The sequence below is a fragment of the Mytilus edulis genome, chromosome 11 (genome assembly GCF_963676685.1).
Source record: "Mytilus edulis chromosome 11, xbMytEdul2.2, whole genome shotgun sequence".
NCBI classification, from domain to species: Eukaryota; Metazoa; Mollusca; class Bivalvia; order Mytilida; family Mytilidae; genus Mytilus; species Mytilus edulis.
In genome coordinates this window covers 42,170,751-42,193,892 of record NC_092354.1, presented here as the reverse complement: position 1 = coordinate 42,193,892, position 23,142 = coordinate 42,170,751, and the positions used below count along the sequence as shown (strand labels likewise).

Here is a 23,142-nt window from a genome sequence, read left to right as displayed (position 1 = left end):
TCACTACATTATGTAATATGTTACAACCATAGAGAAAGACGACGACGAAAGCCCAATTTACGAAACTATCGTTGTTCGAATGGTCTAGGGCGCTGTTGTCACGATGTCCAAGATACAAGGGTTCAAATCACGCTGAGTGAAGAACAAAACATTGCACAAATCTAACATTGTTAAGCTAAAGGAGTAGGTTCAGTAAGACCCCTTTTTGGCCCCAAAATATAGCAGTTTTACAAAATCGTTTAAATGTAAACTTTCAGTTATTTATTGGACAGTAGAATGCTTCTACTACATAAATATGGGCTGCTTTTGACAATACAATGCACATATATCGGGTTCTAGCACCATTAAGTCATACTAAATTACTGAAATCTTCACAATTTTAGCATTTTAGTTAAATTTTAGACAGTTTTCGTGTAAAACAAAAGTGGGCGCATTCGTGCTCATCCTTAATATTGAAACATAAGTTGTATTTAATGATAATACATAACATATATAAAGGTTGAGGATGAACACGGATGCGGCCACTTTCATTTTTAACAAAAACAACCTGAAAAGTAACATTTTTCGGCATATTTGGTAGATTTTTCATATTTGAGTTTGAATCGGATCGTTTTTAATGACTAAATCAGTTAAAATCGTCCACATAAACTAATTGATTCAAATGAATTAGACACTTAAATGTTTAAATAGTGGTCAAAATCTTTCGTCAGATGAACCTGAAATTTGAGGCCAAAATCGGTCCTTACCGGACCTACTCCTTTGACACGAAGTAAATATACATTATTATGTAATCCGCTGTAAGTGTCATCTTTAAAATCTTAAGTGGTATGAAGAATTCCTCTTTTAATCGTGAATTTTACTGGTTTTCGTTTCAGTTTCACAAAAAGACGAATAGAAATGAATATCATTAAGAGAGAAAAAACACTACGTCATATTCATTTTTAAGTTAACCCCTCTCTTAAAAATAAACATATCCTTGCTATTTCCTGTACGACTTACTAGTAATTTTAAAATTTTAAAATGTGTTTGTTTGGACATGTCTGAATACCGCAATATACATTTATAAAAATACATACGCACTCACATCAAACACAAGTTATGAATGTATTTGTTTACAGTTATATGACAAATATGTCACCACTAGGTACAATTTTTAATGAAAAAAAAGGGTCAAAAGGTTTGTATTAAGTTTTTCGAGGCTTCAAGCTAATTATTATAATGAAGATACAATTGTTAATTCATTCACTATAAAGATGTACAAAATAAAGAGATAATGCAAACAGACAAAGAGCAAACACTCCTTTTTAAAGCTTAATAAGTTGAAATTAATATACCGAGAGAAAAAGAAAAGATTATACCAATGTTTACCTGTCTCGTAAAAATAGATTTTTTCTGAATATTTCCGGTTTAATATTATTTGTATTCGGATGAAGTAGTATCTTACAGAGACACTTCAAATATTGTACAATATGAAGTAGGGTAATTGATTTAAACATAACCCCAAGAACACTTTATTCATGACTTTATTGGGTATAAATATAACAATACTTTGAAACCAAAGTCATTCTTAAGTTTAGTGGGAATTACATTAAAACTTTTAATCCAGTTTGATAGCAGGTATGTTTATATTGTATTGTTAAAATGTTATAGAAAGTATATACACATCTAGAAGAGCAAACATGTTTATTAAGAAGCTAATTGGTAAAAGAAAGAATTTCAATGGTTTTAACAACCGGCAACACAAAGTAATATAATATGGAAGCCCTGTATTTATTTTATAGCTGAAAGTCTGCCACCCTTCTTTGTGTTCCCGGCTGTGTTTGTATCTACACATGTTTCCTCGTTTGACACTTATTTTCCACTTTTCAACTCACCACATGAGACCATCTTTAAAAGGAAAAAGGTTACATTATTACCGTCGCTATTTATGAAAAAATATAATATTAATTTTAAAAAAGAACAGAAAATCTTAATCTGATGTAGCATGGATTGGGTAGATATTGTTATTACGTGAAAGTGCATCATTCTATTAACTGGAGCCAGGAGTTCCAGCAGGCGTACGCTCTTTGCAATGTTTTATTTTTTATAAAATATTATTTTTTCAATAAACAAATTTTCTTTGAAATAATTTTTTAAGGCTACACTATTTACTTGTCCACATTGCATTTTTGTTTTTGTATATATGTAATAATTAGTTAATAGTATTATGAGATTTCTTATGTATTTTTTTCCTGTTTTTTTTCTAATATCCCAAATAAGACAATATCTAAATTAAGTGGTACATCAATTTGGACTTTTGAATATATCCATTTATTAAGTTCTTTCCAAACACTTTTGGACATGTCCAGAATATGTGTTCTATAGTTTCTATTGAGTCCGTACAGAAAGTGCATTTATTATTTTGTGAGACTTTAATATTGTAGAGTAATTTATTAGTTCCCAAAACTCTGTGATTAATCTTGTATTGGAGCCACTGTAATTTTGAATTTTTAGTAATGTAAAATGGCAGTCTGTATATTTTATTCCAAATAATATTATGTCTATTAAGGATTAGAGACCACTTTTCTTGTGATGTGATATTTGTTATTTTTTCATTTAAAACATTTTACATGTCTTTTGATCCTTTTGTAGATTTCATAAATATAGAAATAGTAGTTGGTATCATTGGCCCATACGGCTTTATAAGCTGATTACATTTAACATTAAGACTTTTCATATAGGAATAACAGCTGACATTACTCCTTGAAATATAAGAAAGTTGGTATCAATATTATATGTTTCTTTAAATTCCTGCCAATTCATTTAATGTCCATCATTATCAATTAAATTATGTATTAGCCAGACTCCCTTTTCAGTCCATTTTTTATACAGAGGGATTTGATTACCAATTTTTTTTTTTATTATTATTCCAAAGATTAGATGTGATAAAATCATATTCATTCTTAATAGTTGCTTTGGTTTAGAGTTCAGTCAAAGCATTAAAAACCTCCTGCCAAAAACGATTTCTAACTTGTGTTCTTGAACCTACCAAGAATAATTCATTTAATTTTTTTTCACATGTTTCAGTACAAGTTAGTAACTTACAATAGTTATTAGTTTGCTTAATTATTTTTCTTATCCAAGTTAGTTTTAATCCTTTTATGTATTGTTTGAGATTTAACATGTTAAAAAAGCGGGACGAAAGATACCAAAGGGACAGTCAAACTCATAAATTTAAAATAAACTGACAACGCCATGGCTAAAAATGAAAAAATGACAAACAGACAAACAATAGTACACATGACACAACATAGAAAACTAAAGAATAAACAACACGAACCCAATCAAAAACTAGGGGTGATTTCAGGTGTTCCGGAAGGGTAAGCAGATCCTGCTCCACATTGGCGCCTGTCGTGTTGCTTATGTGATAACAAATGCGATAAATAGTCTAATTCGGTAGGTCACATTCATGAAAGGGAAGGACATTGTAGTTACGACGTAAGGAACATATCCGATATCATTTGTGAAACGGTTATTCCATAAAGCCTCGGTCACACCTTACCGGATAGCACGAACGGACGCCTAACGGATGAAAATAAAAGTTGTCCGTTGACAAAATTGCTATCCGTTGTGAGTTCGTTGATGTACTGACCTAATAAAACGGACGTGTCACGGATGCCTAACAGACACACACCGGATATGCAACGTACGAGAAACGGAAATGTACTGGACAGAACGGATGTCGAACGTACATCCAACGGACAAGTACCGCATAAAACGGACACCTAACGGAAGCGTACCAGATAAAACGGATGAACAATATATACGGAAAAATTAAAGGCGACAATAATAATACATGTACATCGCATAAATATTCAAAATGTTTAGGTGTAACTGGTTTTGGTTTATTCTTCAAAATACCGCAACAGGTCAGTGTCTGACCTGAATAAGAGCTGCTTGATTGTGAAGAATCGCTCTTACTCTAAGGTCGATTGTGAATAATAAGAATTTATGAACGTTAAGAAATCTGACATACCAATAATTGGCATTTCTGACGCGAAATTTTCAATTGGCATTTATCCGTTTCAGATAGGTTCATCATCCGTTTTATCCGTTATACGTCCGGTAGAAGTCCGTTTCTCCTTCGTTCAACATCCGTTTTATCCGTTAAACGTCCGGTAGAAGTCCGTTGGTGAATTTATCTTCCTTACCTCCAACGGATGTATAACGGACACGTAACGGATTAAAAAAAACTGAAATGAAACGGACGAGTATCGTACGAAACGGACGCCTAACGGACGTTCAACAGACATTTGATCCGTTGGACGTCCGTTCAAAGTTTTGAACATGCTCAAAATTTTAAATCGGACAGAACGGACGTCGACGGATAAAACGTACGCTTAACGGATATGGACGGACGTCTAACGGATAACCAAGAACGTCTAATGGACATGAACGGATTGACAAAAAGTTATCCGTTAGGCGTCCGTTCGAGCTATCCGGTAAGGTGTGACCGAGGCTTAACGGTCAACCAACTCGTAATGGCGTCCGTTAAATTTACGAAGGGATGATTTCAACTTCACTATGTGGTATTCTTGGTTTAATAGCTTTCTTGTGAGCAGCAACCCTCTATCAAGAAAATCATGATAGGAAATGAAAGCATGGGATTATCGTATCAATTGGGAGATATATACCCCGTATGCAGGTCCTGCTGGAATGTTGCTACTTAGAAATGGAAAGTTCACAATTGGAAAGCTGAAATCATCTCTTTTGTCGTAAAGTTTTGCTTTCAATCGACCCTCATTGTCAATTTCTAGATGCAAGTCAAAATATGAGGCCGACTTAACTGTATCTGTAGTATCCTTTATCTCTAGTTCGATGGGATAGATGCGTTCCACATAGTCACCAAATTTTGAATTATTTAGTGAAAGAACATCATCTATATAGCGGAAAGTAGAGTTAAAGGATATTGCTAACTTCTTATCTTTTTTTCTGAGAAGTTCCTGCATGGAGTCAGCCTCATGATAATACAGATTCAAGTCGGCAATTAGAGGGGCACAGTTTGTTCCCATTGGAATACCGACAGTCTGTTGAAAAACACGTCCTCCGAACGTAACGAATATATTGTCAATCAAGAAGGCAAGCATCTTGATAATATCAGTTTCAGAGAATTTTTGTTTGAAGAGTGATCCTTTACAAAGTATGATTTATCCCTCCCTAAGACAAGATACTTGTATCTACGTTGGCCATTCTTTTTTATGAAGCAAAGCAATACCAACTCTTTCAATTTGTCTTTTAGTTTGGGATGTGGAATACTTGTGTGAAGAGTAGAAAAGTCAAACGTTTTAATACTGTTACAAGATGAAAGAGAGTTAGATTTTATGTACTCTAAAAGATCTTTGGAGTTTTTAAGTATCAACATCTGATTCACGCCACCTCTAGAATAGGCAGTTTTACAATAACTTTGAAACCCGTCTTTGATTGCTGACAAAATAGATGTTAATAAATCAGAAAGAGGTTTCGTGGAGCACATGGAAGATTAAGTCCACCCAGTTTATATATTTGAGCAATTGTTTCTCTTTTAAATTTGGAATGTGGAATACTTGTGTGAAGAGTAGAAAAGTCAAACGTTTTAATACTGTTACAAGATGAAAGAGAGTTAGATTTTATGTACTCTAAAAGATCTTTGGAGTTTTTAAGTATCAACATCTGATTCACGCCACCTCTAGAATAGGCAGTTTTACAATAACTTTGAAGCTCGTCTTTGATTGCTGACAAAATAGATGTTAATAAATCAGAAAGAGGTTTCGTAGAGCACATGGAAGATTAAGTCCAACCAGTTTATATATTTGAGCAATTGTTTCTCTTTTAAATTTGTCTGGTTTACCATCCAAAATAAAATCAAATGTCTTGTTTATGAATTGATTTAGTAATCCATTATTAAGATTTAGTAACGTTAGAAATAGGTGATTGAGCTTTGACATTATAAGACTTTTAATTATAGTAATTTTTCCAATTGGGGAAAAGTATTCGTTAAACTTTTCATTGTTATTTCCATCTCTTTAAATTTGTGTTCAAAATTTAGTGTTTCCATTTCTTGTAGGCCCATACTACTGTTATTTTCAATGGAAATAAAACTATGTATTTTTTTAAACCAGGTTTCTAATGATGTTTGTTTCTGTTTTTCTTCCTCTGCTTCTATCAAGTATTCGGGCAAATGAAGGTATGTACTATTTTCTTAATATATATTCAAGTAATACTATGTGCTTTATTTAAAAAAGATGGTTTTATTGCCAATAAGATCGAAAAAGTAAACCTCTCTATATACTCCACCTAAATAAATTAACTCTGCTTAAACCAACTACAATGTTCTTTACATCAAACGGGTGCCATATACGGTGCAGGAAATGCTTACCCTTCCGGAGCATCTGATTTCACTCCCGGTTTTTAGTGAATTCTTGTTGTTTCTTAATTATTATTTATAACTGTTGATGTAAATGTCCCTTGGTTTTTTAGTCTTTGTTTACTCCTTGGATTCGATTGTTATTATCATGGTAACATGAGAAGTCAAAAATTTGATCGAGGATGTATTGCCTTTTTACCCTGTAAAAGATTCAAGCCCCTCATAGTTTATTCTACTTTTCAGTTGCTGACAGTAAGAATAGCTCTCCTCTTTTACAAGAGTCAACTAGTTTTTGGAATGGAACACATTTAAAAGACATTCATCAAGATTGCCAAAATAGAACGACGATTCAAAAGTTATTATTGGACCCTTCCTTGACGTACAATATAAGTTTTATTGATGACAATATTCCGTACTTTTCCGATGTACGAATATATTTTGCAGACGGAATTAACAATTGTACATGTCGTTTCAAAAAATTCATTAAAGCGAAAAACATTATATTAACAAATAATGACATATACCATTTTATGTCGCATAATTCAACTTGCTGGGAATATGCTTTCTTCAATAACCAGTTCTGCGTTACATTGTACAAATATGATAACGAATTTGCACTGTACCACAAACAATCTAACTTTCCGATCCATTTCACACCAACGCACCCATCGTGTAAAGAAGAATTTATCCAATATGTTTATCTTTGTGGCTTCCATACGACCTCAACTGACACGTTCATTCTCAATATTGATAATTTAAACAACTTCAGTCAAGAAAACAATTGTTTTGATATTCTATTTCCATGCCCATCACCAGAGTACAATGATATGATATTTGCAATACCAGATGTAACAACAACGTATGTGCAACTAGCAATAGCAGTGGAAGTGACAGTTGTGAATACCTTTGTTCTTTTGATATTTTTACAAAAAGACAACAGAACACCCGTCACCATTCTTCTGTCAGCTTTGGCTCTATCTGATACTACTGCCGCACTCCTTATGACCGTTCCGCTTTTTATCGCCAATCAAATATATGATAACCGCAGGTATCATCAAAATGGATATTCTTGGTTATTTATTTTAGAATTTCCAGAATGTTTTATTCTTGATCTTTTTGCTGCCTTTAGATATGCTTTCCATGTTATATCAATCCTAATAACCTTACTGTTATGTCTCCAGAAAACTGCAGCTCTATTATTTCCAATCTGGACCAAAATACATCTTAATAACAGCGTCAGTATTGTTTGTTCTGTTTTAACGTTTGCCATTGCCATTTGCATATATTCTCGGGTTTTCTATGATGGTGCATCTAAGTTTAAAATTTTCCACGGCAGATGTTGCATACGACATGACAATATTGATCATGAATTATTAGTGCATCACCTTACTTCATTTAACGTATGCATCCTGCTAGCATGTTTGATTGTATCTGTATGTACAATATATATAATATGCAAGTTAACGGTATTGAGAAGAAAACTACCGTGGACCGATAGTGCTGTTCTTCAGAGAAGAACTCGAATTTCAGCTATAACAGTTGTGTTAATATGTATTATATTTTTGTTATCAGAGTTACCGCTTATAGTAACTTTTTTTATCAACATGCTGATGTCTTTCAATCCTTCCGTGTATACACGTTCTGATTTGAGATATAAGGGCATAATCAAGAGATATCAAGACCTCATTTTGATTATTGGATTCTCCCTGATCTTTACAGTTTATATTATGATGAGTAAGCAGTTACGTGATAAGTTGTGGACTGGTGTTACGAAGACAACAAGGCGCTGTAAATGTTGGTGACATTATATCAGATTTTAAGTTTACGAGTTAAAATTTATATTCGCAAGCATGGAAAGAGAGAAATATTTTTATTTTTTTTACATATTTTATACCAATTGCAAATGAAAAAGGGCTTGTTTGAAGCCATTTTAAAAATATGACATTAGCCCTATATACTGACAGTTTGGTACTCTCAAACAAAATAAAAACACGAAAGATATGTGGGGTTTCCAATCATGATATAAAAATAGAACACGCACAGCAAAACACACAAAACGCCACGGAACAGCGCTTTTATTGCTATTCTTCATCTCAACGTCACAGTGAGGAATCAACACGGGGCAAAACAAACCAAACTCAAATTGTACTGCAAGTTTAAGACTGCCCCTAGCACCATCCTGGTTGGAATTCTTTGCACCGTGAACTATCTATTGAGCACCTTGTTCGAACTATCGGGCTTAATTTCAGCATATCCTCCAAAACTTAAATATTTTGTATTGTTAACTTTTTATATGTACATATTTGTTAGGGTTATGCAAATTTGAGCTTAGATCACATATTTAGTTTATCTATGATATTTGATAGATTGTATTATATTTTAATTGAATAATTTCAATATAAATATGTTTTTTGTAAACTTGTGATTTTTTAATACCAATATTGCTTTTATATGTATTAAAATTGATAATTATGCATGCAAGCTACGTTTTATTCAAAGCAAAGACGTTACTGAATGATGTATGAAATAGCAATATCCACCAATTATGGCAACAGCATCAATATACTCCAATTTTTAATATCACTGCTTAATGGGTGATGTTGATGCAACAGTCTAATGGTAGAAAAAATCAGAGATGAATATGTTTTTGTTATTTTACTTTATTGACTTACTTTTCACAATTTAAGGCTCTTCTAAATGCCGATGTTGGTCCAAATTCGCCTAGACGAAAGCAGGCATAGGAGCTCGTTGGACTTAGTTTGCCGAATGACTTGCATGGCATTCCAATTGCTTTATTTTAATTATTTTTTTTGATATAAAGCTTTGTAGATGTGATGTGATGGCCAGTGAGACAACTTCATACCTAAGTTTAAATGAAGTGAGTGTATTTAAAAAATAATAATTATAGTTCTATTTGCAATATTTCACATAGAGGAAAATCTATTCCATATAGTCTGCTAAAAAGGGCCCCGATATAAAAAAAAAAGGTGAAATAATTAAAACGAAGAAACTAACGGTTACAATGTATATATTGGTAACTTAAAAATTATGTATTAAAGAAGAAAAAAATATGACAGGTCCACATGTATAACCAATTTATTAAAGGCTCCTGACGTTGGACCAATACAACCTCGGCTCTCCTCAACAAGGGACACTCGCGTAACAGCACAAAAGGATAAAAAAAAACCTGTACAGTTGCAATTAGCTCAACTCAAAATGTAGGCACATAAACCATATACATAAAATACCGAGAAAGGAGTAATTGAAGTAACTGATAGTTATGTCAAAGCGAATTACAACTAGGAGGTTAATTATGTATCTTAAGTATTAGTTAGTATATTTGTTACACAAAATTTGTTCCGGCGTGTTTGTTCATAGGAAATATGTTCCACTGGAACTTATGTCACAGAAAATATGTTCCAGCACTATAAAATTTGTTCTGGAACTAATTTTTTAACCAAGTGTGCAATAAGTTCCGGAACAAAAATCACAGCACCATGAGTTTTGTTCCAATATTAATATTTAAAAAAAAGTGAAATAAGTTCCTGTGATATTAGTTTTGAATGAAGGTATTTTATTGAAATCAATGAAAATGTTCTGTTCGAAACTATTTCACCGAAATTAAGTTCTGTGCTTGCATGGGGTACATTTGCAATTGAAGGCATGACTGTAGGATGAAGATAAGAAATAAAAGCGATTATAATGTATCATAAATTGTATCTATGTTTTATCGTTTATGTTGTATTCGACCTCCTTGTTTCCTGTTGATCCGTCATGGGTGTTCTAATCATACATGTACTTAGCTATGGTCATTGCACAGTTTTTAAAGAGTGTGTCTTTTGTTTCTTTATGTCTTTTAATATAATTGATCAGTCACTTTGTCCTTTTCAAAAAAGTTCAATAGTTCATCTTCAACCGTTATAATACTTTTTTTCGGAATGACTTTTATCATTATATCTTATTCTGCTCTTTCCTGGCTCATAAGTGTCATTTTTAGTATTATTAGTTGAGTATGTTATTAAACTTTTGCTTTACTCCACATGATCCAAATTGTATGTTTACACTTTCTATTTATTACATTATTAATATAATACATGCTTTTTATAACGACTTTAAACTTACTGATGACAATTGCTCAGTATATAAGATAACTTGTTTAACCAGTGGAACATATTTCACAGACAAGGAACTTATTTCACAAGGTGAGGAACAAGTCTCACAAATCCAGAACTTATTTCACCAGGTAAGGAACAAATCTCACAAACATGGAACTTATTTCACTAGGTAAGGAACAAATTTCACCAACCCAGAACTTATTTCACCAGGTAAAGTGTGGAACTTATTTCATAGAGATGGAACAAATTATATAGAAATTGTCTGTGAAATAAGTTCTCCCAGAACATATTTCCTGTGAAACTAGTTCCACTGGAACTTTTTTCACAGGAACAAATTTTGGCTCACATTTATTCATCGGTTTTAGGTATAGACGTAATAAAACGCATGAACTTGTGCAATGCCAAATAATTATAGGTAAAAAGTATCAAGAGAATGTACGATCTTATGAGTTCTCATAAGTATGCATATATTGTAATAATGTTAAGTAATGTTTTAATTTAACAGGTACAGCAAAACTTTCTATATTGTAGCCTTTTTTTAATTTTATTTTTATGAAATAATTTGGTAAAGAGTGACTGGGAAATGCACTATTAGATACGATCACTTTGGTCTTTTTTTTCCGACCGGCAGTCAAACCTGATCGAAGTTGGCCACCCGTTTAGTTGTGTGGGATGTAAAAGTACGCAGTCACGACACAGGCTCGTGAGAACCTCTAGTTTTATGTACCGACAAAATACTAAAACTTCCTCCTTTATGTAAAGTTTGGATGCAGAGGATCCACTAGTACTGTACCTGAAATTAACATGAATAGAAAGTTTCTCCGTTTTATCCTTGTTATTCCTCTTTTGTGTTTAAAAAATAAAATATTATTTTTAAACTGACATTGTACAAAACTAGCCTATTTAATAGAGTGATTAAGAACAGATAAACAGTATCGTGAAGTTATATATTTAAAGTTCACCTATATAAAGATCAATACTTTATACACATATTTTAGGTGTGTATTGTAAAAAAACGTAAACAACACACAACATGGTAATATGACAAATGTTATAACACGGGCACCAACTAATTCTAATAGCAATGTCGTCACAACAAATAATGAGGTTCCAGTCAATATTCGGACCATGACAAGAAGCGAAAATGATTGTAAATTTGTTGCAGACCTAAAGGTAGAAGCGAAAAGAGCCGAATACATACATGCTACTAGTGCAGGAAGGTAAGTAGCTGATAAGCAATGCAATTCTGACAATTATAAAAGTAATGCAAATGATCATTTTGCTTTCTCGGTTACATTTGTTAGCTCAAAGATGGACAGAGGTCTAGACGTTCGGTCACATGCGCCGCTTCTGCTGGCTGTACGTGGTTCCCTGAATAATGATATGTTAAAATTCTGCCCTGTCCGACATAGTCGAATTTTCAGTTCCAATCTTACATGTAGTTTTCAGCTGTTACATTGTATTCCGATCAACCATTTTTACATCTACTTTTATTTTCCTGTTTTGAAATACTTGCCGATGAACGTTGAACAGACAACCGAGGTGATCGCGTGTCTGACGTCTAGACGTACGGTCACATGCGCTGCTTCTGCTTGCGCGTGGCTGTACGTGGTTTCCTGAATTATAATATGTTAAAATTCTGCCCTATCCGACATAGTCGAATTTTCAGTTCCAATCTTAGGGACCGGTCAAAATTTATCGTCACATAGGACCGGTGCAAAAAATAAAAACATTTAATAAAAGTTACAACCCTATCGCTTTCTGACTGAAAAAAAATGATGTCCTATGCCAACTTAGTAATAAAAAAGTTGGTGTCCTATCCTACTTTTCCAATGTATTGTAAATAAAAGTATACTTAATAGAGGCATTTAACATATGTTGTCTTCATAATATGATCAAAAGCAACAGTTTCATGTTTTATTTTGTTGATTCACATACAATTACAGGCATGGCATTATCATAAATTATACTATGAATATAGCATTGAAAAAAAAACAAAGACATTGCATAATGCAATCAAACCACAAATAGGTGTTTGTTAAACTGAAAAATTAATGAAGCTGCATGTATCTTATAGAATTTTATCAAAACCTTTAAATATTAATTATAAAAACAAGCTCCAGGAGAAACATGAAACTCAATAGCATTTGGTTGAACTCTCTATATATATTTTAACCTGAAGACCCATAGGTTGCCTTGGAATGTGTTTTTTATTAGGAATGGTAATAATTGCTTTAACATTTTCCCACTTACAGAAAATGTACCTGATGTGACCCCGAATTTTTGCTACTTTGTTGGATGATGTAATGTACATGATGTACATGATGTATATTTGTTGCACTTCACCATACAAGTGAAATTAAATTTTACAGCAAAACAACAAAAAACTAAATGACATTGGATTCAGTAAGCTTGATATATATCTAAGATAGCTGCATAGTTTGAGTTGAATTTAAAAAGTTATAAAAAAAATTAAAGTGTACTATCTCTATTTTGTACGAACTGCAAATTCTAGCTTTTTTGACCTAGATTAATTTAATTCTTGAATTTGACAGCAATACAACAAAAAACAAAATGACCTGGGATTTAGTAAGCTTAATATATATCTAAGATAGCTGCATAGTTTGATAAAAATCCATGTTGATTTGAAAAAGTTATTAAAAAAATTAAAGTGTACTATCTCTATTTTGTCCGAAATGCAAATCCTAGCTTTTTTTTACCAAGATTACTTTAATTCTTAAATTTAATAACAATACAACAAAAAAACTAAATGAAATGGGATTCAGTAAGCTTGATATATATCTAAGATGGCTGCATAGTTTGATGAAAATCCAAGTTGATTTGAAAAAGTTATAAAAAAAATTAAAGTGTACTATCTCTATTTTGTCCGAATTGCAAATCCTAGCTTTTTTGACCCAAGATTACTTTAATTCTTAAATTTTACAGCAATACAACAAAAAACAAAATGACCTGGGATTTAGTAAGCTTAATATATATCTAAGATAGCTGCATAGTTTGATGAAAATCCAAGTTGATTTGAAAAAGTTATTAAAAAAATTAAAGTGTACTATCTCTATTTTGTCCGAATTGCAAATCCTAGCTTTTTTTACCAAGATTACTTTAATTCTTAAATTTTACAGCAATACAACAAAAAACTAAATGAAATGGGATTCAGTAAGCTTGATATATATCTAAGATAGCTGCATAGTTTGATGAAAATCCAAGTGATTTGAAAAAGTTATAAAAAAAATTAAAGATGCCTATCTGAATTTTATATAATAATTTTTATTTTCACATATTGTATATTATACTTGTTATTTTAAGTTTTGTTATAAATGTATTAAAAATTATTTCAAAGTAATCGTTAGAAAAAAAACTTGTGTCCTATGGATATTATCTGTGAAAAAAGTGATGTCCCAACAAAAGCGATTCCGGAAAAAAGTATCTGTCCTACTGCACTTTGCACCGGTCCTATGTGTAGATAAATTTTGACCGGTCCCTTACATGTAGTTTTTTCAGCTGTTATTCCGATCAACCATTTTTACATCTACTTTTATTTCACTGTTTTGAAATACTTGCCGCGGAATGTTTGACAGCCAACCGAGCTGATCGCGTGTCCGACGACTAGACGAACGGTCACATGCACCGCTTCTGCTTGCGCGTGGCTGTACGTGGTTCCCTGAATTATGATATGTTATTTCCTTGATCAATAAATACTGCGACAAATTTGCTATATTTTTTGGTTAATTAAGGCATGTGACATGATGCAGTTACACATTGTATATACATTTGAGAATTAAAATGGGAAATGGGTCAAGGAGTCGGTAACCCGACCAAAGCAGAAAACAGCCGAAGGTCACCAATGGGTCTGCAACACATCGAAGAAAAATTGCACCCGGAGTCGGGCTTCAAAAATATTAACTTTTTCAATAAATATCGACGTCATACTATATTTATATATTTTTCTATTCTACAATATAAACACCATTAAGAGAATAACGGCAAGAAATCACGAAGAACAAGATGATTGGTTCTATGAACGCAACTTTATAACAGAGTACAATGGTGACTCAGTAGGGATATTAACATTATCATTTCCGGTAGATCCGATCCCTGTGTAAGTGATACAATTAAATTTTAATACTGATAAAATCACCATTTTTATGAAATTTAAACTTTTGTTAATGGTCCCTGTGGTACATGTTGAAATAGTTTGATGTTTGAACAAAATTAATGCATGCTGTTGTTTTATTGCATATTAATTTGATTTGAATCAAAATAGCTCTCATATCAACGTTATCATTAGAATGAATCGAAACATCAATGATTACGACAAATTATAGAAGGTATTTATGAAACCGATATCGTTTTTTAATGCATAAGAAATGTAACCGGAACAATTACGTGTTCTAGGCACGAAGCTATTAGTATTTTGGAACATACATAACCAGCTTGTTGCGGTTTAAAGTAATCCGTGACTTCACGTAATAAGAAATAGGTTTGTGAATTTTATTTGAAAAAAAGATTTACAACTATATCGGTCATAACTTGTGTGTTGTCATTGATTATTGTTTTTTTTTCTTAACATCCAGTGGCAAATATTTCATAAATGTTCAGAACGGATTCTAGTTTATATACAATTCATAAAAGAGTGTAGGTACAAGTATAATGTTCGACCAGGATGAAAATCTGGGAAGCCAATGTAAAAATAGAGTATATTGGAAAAGTACAGCCATTTTATATTGTGGCAAGCCACCTACGTACCACTGTAAAGAGTTTTAGCGAGGGTTCGTAAACATGCAAATATCCTGGCATTCTCTGTTAACGTGGCATCAGATTGAACATCCTCATCTTAAAATATACATTTCATCACTTCAATGTTGGTTTTGATTGGTTGTTGTTTTCTTAACATACAGTGGCAAATATTTCAGAAATTTTAAGAACGAGTCTAAGTTAATTATTTATACAAAAAAAAATAAGTATAATGGTCGTCGAGTATGAACAACGGAAAACTAGTTAATTGGTAAACGACAGCTATTCAGTCTTGCAGTAGGTAACCTTCGGAGCCTGTAAAGAGTTTTTGCAAGAGATCGCTAACGTACACTCTCTGTACACGATATATCGTATTGAACGTCCCCATTATGCCCTGATCGTGATCCGGATAAGTACTTCCCGCTAGGTTAAATAAACGCCCCATGTTGGTGAAGACAAATGTGATCGTATTTCTTTACCCAGATACCCGTAAGGTTTTGGTGGACATATTTTTTTTTAAATTAGTTTTAAAACAATTATTTGATTATTCTTTTTAATATCTTTTCAGTAAAAGTGATTATGAAATGGAATTTGGATGTACAGATTTGTGTGGGTAAGCAGCTTGTAATTGCATACTGCGTTAAGATAAATATTATTCGTCGGCGGTAGCGGTGTCACCATTTTTTTAGTTTGTGCATAGGCTAGTATATTAATAACTGCTCGTCGTAGGTCGATACCATTTGGTATTCAGCTGAATAAGCATTGGCACATGTCATTGCCATTGATATTATAATGCTTCGTTCCCTCTGACATTGTTTACATGTTGTACTTAGTGTTAGGTCCATGATCAAGGGTCTGGATTGGATGTAAGAAGATGTGGTTCGAGTGCCAATGAGACAACCCTCCGTCCTAGTCACATTTCATTATAGTTCAAAGCATGGCCTTCAACGCCGAGCCTTGGCTCACTCCGAACAGTAAGCTATAAAGGGGTACCAAAATGACGAGAACCACTGAACTAAAGCCTAAAAACTCCGTCCTGAACAAAGCCTAATGACCAAAAGAAAACGGATACAGTTAAGCAAAAGTCAAAATGTTATATAGAAAAAAACAAAGACCGAGAAAATGAACTGAAGATGACGTCAAAAACTCAGAAAAAAACAGACACAATTATACTTGTATCATTAGTTATGGTGTACTTACTCAATAGGCATATTTACAATGAGAAACTAGAACATCAGTCCACGTCGGTTTTTTGTTGTTGTTAAAAATCTGATCTTAGCGATTTAATTGCATATGTTATGCTTATTATTTAGGTTATCGTGTTTGAATAGTGGTCTTGATGAAACTGTAGAAGAAGGTACCTTATACATAAACTATATCTATGTTATTGAAAAATATAGAAACAAAGGCATAGAAGAACACTTGCTGCAAATGGCAGAGAAAGAGGCACTGAAAAATGATATATCAGTAAGTTAAATCAAACTGTTGACATACTTACAATTTGAGTACACAACTAAATGTGTGTATTAAGCAAGATCCATTCTGTCAGGCATACAGGTGAGACAGTTTACAGTGCGTTTGAAAATTGTAAAATTGTAAATTGTAAATTTTTTGTTAAACCTATTCCATGGTAAAATTTCAAACCGCAGATAGAAATTCGCTATATCTCCGGATAGTCAACAACGTCATCTCACTTCACGTCCCCCTCCTTGCTAGACAGGAAAAACATATTTCATGGTATTTCTAGACGCAGTGTAAAACAAATGCTAAAGGGAAATTAAGATAGATTATATTCCAGTTGTAATGCGATAATCGTAAATAAAAAGAAGTAAGAATATGCATACTCGATATAAAGCTAATACATGAAGGTTTCTATTAGCCATTTACGTTACTCTTCATAGTTCTGCAAACTTATAGACGCTAGCAAATAGCAGTACATCAACAAAACTGCATATTGAAATTGGTATCACGTGTTCACATGTATAAAATAAATCTATGAAAACCTAAGAGAAAAAAGGAATGTAATAGTATATACAGCACCGTAATCTTTGTATGATTTGTCTTGCAGGTAATATTTATTTACGTCGCATTCCGCAATATATCTAAAAACCTGTATTTAGAGCAGGGATACACAATAGTAAAAACAGAATGCTGTTGTGTTTGGTGTTCCATGGGCATTTGTGTAAGTATACATATCAACTTTTTGTATTCAATAATATGTAATTGTAAAGGCCACCATGCACTATGTCGATTTTTACATATATATTTTATTTTTTTTATTGTCTATTGCAATTGTGTGATAAAACATCAATGTACTGATTATAAAATTGAGAATGGAAATGGGGAATGTGCCAAAGAGACAACAACCCGACCATAGAAAAAACAACAGCAGAAGGTCACCAACAGGTCTTCAATGTAGCGAAAAATTCCCGCACCCGGAGGCGTCCTTCAGCTGGCCCCTAAACAAATATATACTAGTTCAGTGATAATGAACGCCATACTAATTTCTAAATTGTTCACAAGAAACTAAAATTAAAATAATACAGGACTAACAAAGGTCAGAGGCTCCTGACTTGGGACAGGCGCAAAAATGCGGCGGGGTTTAACATGTTTGTGAGATCTCATGCCTGTAATGGGTCCACTATTGGAAATAAAAAATATATCTTAATATATCTTAATATATCTTATCTTATATACGAATATCAATCTTTTACTTTTAATCAATTGAATTGTCTGATCTAACTCGCACTAATTAAAAAAATAAAATTTTTGGAATATCTGTTTCACATGTGACGACGAACATGTTCCAGTTGTCGTAACCATAATACCTTCATATTTTACTCAATTGTGAACTTCCAAAAAAAACCCAAATCACTCGGTTTGTAATTTCGAGAATAACACGACGGGTGCCGCACATTGAGCAGAATCTCCTTACCTTTCTTGGGAAAGATCACCCCGATGGATTTAAATTACCCAGTCATACCGATCTATAGAGTCAGCAAATTGAAACTGTTTTTTAAGCCACCGCAATTTTACCGCAACTGAAAGTTGGGGGCATAATGTTTAATCTCTATCCGTCTTTCCGTCCAATTATGGGTATATAGTTATTCCGCACAACTCCTCCAACAGTATGAATCCTAGAAGTTTTCTCTTTACTGTCTGTTTGTACATATATTGAAGGTGTGCTGCATGTGGTCAGGGTTTAATTTTTATTGATACTAGAACACACCCGTGATATCGCGGGTCCGTGGCTGAATTAAAGTATATAACTATGCGTAAGCCTTATTTTAGTATTGATATTGCTATCTGATAAAATCATGCCGATTATAAGATGCACATTTTTTTCTGCTTTCAAAATCAGTCTGTTTGAACCCGTCGATCTGGAACTTATCAATTATGGTTATTTGAAAAACAAAAGGGCCTGGAATGAAGTATTTTTTAATCAACAGCATTGTCCTATATTAGTTATAAATAAACGTCATGCCGGCTAAGAAATTGAAAACTACCTATACTCCTTATTTTAAGTCCAGATTTTTAATATTCGTATTGTCATCTTAGGAAGTCATACTGATTAAAATACTACAATAGGGAACAATGTGACAATGATTGAATTTAGTAGTGTCAACCCTGTAATTATGACCTGTGTATATAGCAAAATCCTAAATACACCGTTTAGTGGTGCGCCTGTCAGATGCGGAACGTACAGATAGGTACCAGGTCAATATACTGTTGGTATCGGTATCGGATTCGACCCGGAATGTGTTAATTATTGGCAATATTAATTATGTGGAAAACAAAAGGGTCTGGAGTGGTGTAATTTTTAATCAACTACATTGTCCTATATTAGCTATATATAAAGTTGAATTCTTTGATTTGTCGTTTTTACCCCATGATGGCTGACAAATTGGACCTCGTTATTTTAGTTTTATAGATGTGATCTTTTGGGAGAAAGTTGAACTTTGTCATTTTTGGGAAATTTACTTGCATAATTAGGGCGTTTCCAGATAACTCCTCCTACAGTTTGAATGCTAGGAATTTTTCACTCTTCTAGCTGTTTGTACATGTATTGAAGGTGTGCATGTGGTCAGGGTTTTTTCTTTTTAATATTTTTCCTCTTTTGGGAGAAAAATTTAACTTTGTCCTTTAAGGGGTATAAGTTGTTAAATGAGTGGAGTGCGGAGGCATCACTTTGTTTAGTTTACATTTTTTTTTTCTCGTGTTGTGCTGTTACACTACTGTTACAGTCCGATGTTCACTCACATACATGTTATACCCGCAACGTGGACTTTCTTTATGTACCTGCCCCAAGTTAGGAGCATGAAGTTCAATTGTTGTCTTTGTATACATATGTGTCATATTAGTTTTTTTGGTAAATTAGACCGTTAGTTTTTTCGTTTGATTTTTTTTCACATAGTGCATAGTGGCCTTTTGTAGCGGACTATACGGAGTGTTGAAGGCTGTTCGGTTGCCTATATATGATTTCTTACATCCACTGCATTTAAACTCTGGTGGATAGTTGTTTCATTGGAAATCACACCACATCTAACTTTATTTCAACTCCTTTGTTGCGTTTTGTATACTGCAACATTGTTTATTTAGTACGCATATCCCGGAACCCTCTGTTCGGAAGCCCGAGAAAAAGCCTTTGTTCCGCGATAGAAAATTTTATTACGAACTCAAAAAGACATATAAAATAGCTCGAATTTCAACTCGAAATCTTAATTAATCTAAATGAGACTTAAATTCGATTCTTACTCAAACTCTACCTCAAGAAGTGACTCAAATTCAAAGTTGTAACTAGAACTCTGCCTTTAAATTTTACTCAAACTCGAAGTCCAAATCGAAACTCAATGCTAACTAGAACTTTAATTCTAAGCATGACTTGAATTCGAAAACTAACTCAAACCGTAACCCGAACTTAATTTGAACACTAATTAGATGGATGGCCACACGCATTCAAGGCACATATAACATGGACATCTATCTAAAAATAGAACAGGTTTTCCGAATTGGTCACGTGGTTAAACCTCATCAAGTAATGGGATAACCACATCAACGAATGACAGAACCACATCAAAGAATGACAAGACCACATCAAATAATGAAACAAACACATCAAGTAGTGTAAACTCGTCAAATTTTGAAACATTATTACGTAATGTTAAAACCATATAAAGAATAGACAAATCATCATTACGAAATAACAAAACCACATCATGTAATGAAACAACTACATTACGTTAAGTCACATACACATCAAGTAATGAAACAACTACATTACGTTTAAGAAATAATTCTTTCATGCCATGCTCTGTGCTCATTTTAACATGGGTAGGCATTATATTTGTCAATATCTTAATACCGAGAGTTAGTGTGCTATTAAATGTTTACAAATATAATGCCTACCCATGTTAAAATGAGAAAAGAGCATGGCATGATAGAATTATTTCGATTCTAATAGTAATATTTTGAACTTTAACACTTCGAAGCGGACCTATAGTAGACGCTCAAAATATCGCCATTTTTATTTGATGAACAAAAACGCTATAGAAAAATCAACAGTTTATCAATAAAAAAAAAGGACAGAAGCATTTAAACTTACTTTTAGAATGTTTTTATTTAATTTCGTAGCGAGCAACACCAACAAAATGTCCATTTTGATCTCTGGCGTTGTTCAAAATTCATCTGACGTTGCAATTTCAATTATGACGTCAATCACGTGCAGCCCATGTTCTATTCAAATTAGAACATGGCTTTGTACCCAAAGCTAAAGAAGAACGTCATATTAGAATATTAAGTCACATACACATCAAGTAATGTTAAAACCACATTGAATACTGACACAACCATATTAAATAATGGTGAAACCACATCGAGTAATGGCAAAACTATATCAAGTCAATACGAAACCACATAGAGTAATATCGAAATATCATTCAGTAATGACTATTCCATATTGAGTTATATTAAAACATCAATACGTATTGTCAAAACCATATTAAGTAAAGACAAATTATCATTAATTAATAATAGAACAACCTAAAGTAATATCAGAGTTCCACATAAGACAGTTGTGGCGTTTCATAGTAAAATAATAAAATCCTTCACATGCGCCAAAATCGCACACATCTGGACTATGATCAGAATCTTTATATCAAATAACCATCTCTCTCGCGAAATAATCCCAACCTGTATGACGACCTCTTAGACAAGAAGTATGTTGGTGCTTGTGTCATATAAGAATAACCTCCTATAATTCATGATTCCAAAATTAACAATTAATCGCAATCAGATTATAATAAAACTTAAACTTTTGTTACGTTATATTATAAGGAGCAAATCTTATTTAGTTGTATTCATGGTGCGCAATATTTGAATGCCTGAAATAATTGTTAGACTTAAATGTATTTGTATTTGCGACTTTCATCTTTTAGCCATGGTAATGAGCGTTGTCTAACCTGCGTATGCCTTGTCAGCTTTTGCGTCTAGCAAAACTACATATACATGACATACAAGGAAACAAAAACAAAAATTTTTGGGTTCGCGTTTTTAAGTTTTTAGTATTTTATGTTGTGTTTTGTAAATTGTTTGTTTTTCATCGTCTTTCATTTTTACCAATTTAAAATTCCCCGCTATACAAGTTGCCTCTCTTTTAATATTCTTTCCAATTGCAATGATGCAATATTGGTTTCATCGTGTAACATTTATTCCAATAGACAGTCTAAAAGAATAGAACACGAATATATTTTACATTTTTATATAGAAACACACATAAAATATATAATATATAATACATTTTTCATTTGTAGGGATTTTACAAAATGGAAAAGAGTTTGGTTGTGTAGGCAATACGAAATTAAAGGAGTATATATGATAATTCGCAGAGGACGAATACTAAGAAATATCAAAACGGATTAAAACATGAAATAATGGCACGTACGTTGGTGTATTGAAAACGCCTGCTATACTGCTAAATATGTGGCTCTCCATGCATGTGTACAGTATTATTGTATTTATGATATGTATGTAACCATTGCTTCCGTGTATTGTTATACCTTATTTATTAAACAACGAAACTTTAGGTGTGTTATTTAATACTGATATTTTGAATTTTTAATAAATATTATAATCATATAAAATAATGACGTACATGTATGGTATGATTTCATATGAGACAACTCTCAACATGAAGCAATTGTTGACAACATTACAACCTCTTACAATGGGAAAACCCATACCATATACAAACTATTCAATAGAGAAAAAACTAACGACCTCAATTATGTAAAAACTATTTACGAAAAAACAATATAAACAAATACAAAGTAACGACAACAACTGAAATTCTTGCGTGTGACTTGGAACACAAATACGAAATGTCGGGGTTAAACATGTTTGAAGCCACCAACCCTCCCCAAACCTTGGACATTGGTGTAGCAGTAGAACATAAGAACATACAAACAACAAAAATAAAAAAAAAAAACGTTTGAAAAGGGAAGAACTCATTAGATCGATTAAAAGCAAATATACATCATACAAGAACGCCAACCGGACGTGGCAGCGTATTTATCTCTAAAACAAAACAAAAACCACACAGTACAAGTATGAGTGTCAGTAATAACTGACAAGAAAAAACATGTATCTAAGAATAAAATACATGTAACAATCAGTACACATACAACATTCAATGAATTTAGAGTGAAGAACATAATTAACAGAGAAAAAAACATGACTTTGTGCAATGCTAAAATATAGGTATCGACAGTACCGTGCAGTTATTAAGTGTATTTAAAAAATATTTAAAGTCTTGTTATTTTATCACATCTTCTGTTCGAAAGTTAAATGTGCAGCCCATATTGTTAACTCAAAAAGTATCTTAAATATACATAGAAA

General features: G+C 32.8%; 1 protein-coding gene across 2 annotated transcripts in view; it reads left to right on the top strand.

The window, feature by feature from the left end:
* The window catches only part of LOC139495617 (uncharacterized), a 100,681-nt gene extending 78,351 nt beyond the window's left edge, over positions 1 to 22,330 (top strand). Inside the window, exons 4-7 of one of the 2 annotated variants that reach the window (XM_071283908.1) lie at positions 15,818 to 15,862; positions 16,650 to 16,716; positions 17,318 to 17,431; positions 22,059 to 22,330. In XM_071283908.1, coding sequence (XP_071140009.1) covers positions 15,818 to 15,862; positions 16,650 to 16,716; positions 17,318 to 17,431; positions 22,059 to 22,094 — 262 coding nt within the window. In that variant the 3' untranslated portion in view covers positions 22,095 to 22,330. Of the gene's footprint in view, positions 1 to 15,817; positions 15,863 to 16,562; positions 16,717 to 17,317; positions 17,432 to 22,058 lie in introns of both variants that reach the window. The other variant, XM_071283906.1, reaches the window with a different exon arrangement.
* Positions 22,331 to 23,142: the final 812 nt, after the last annotated feature.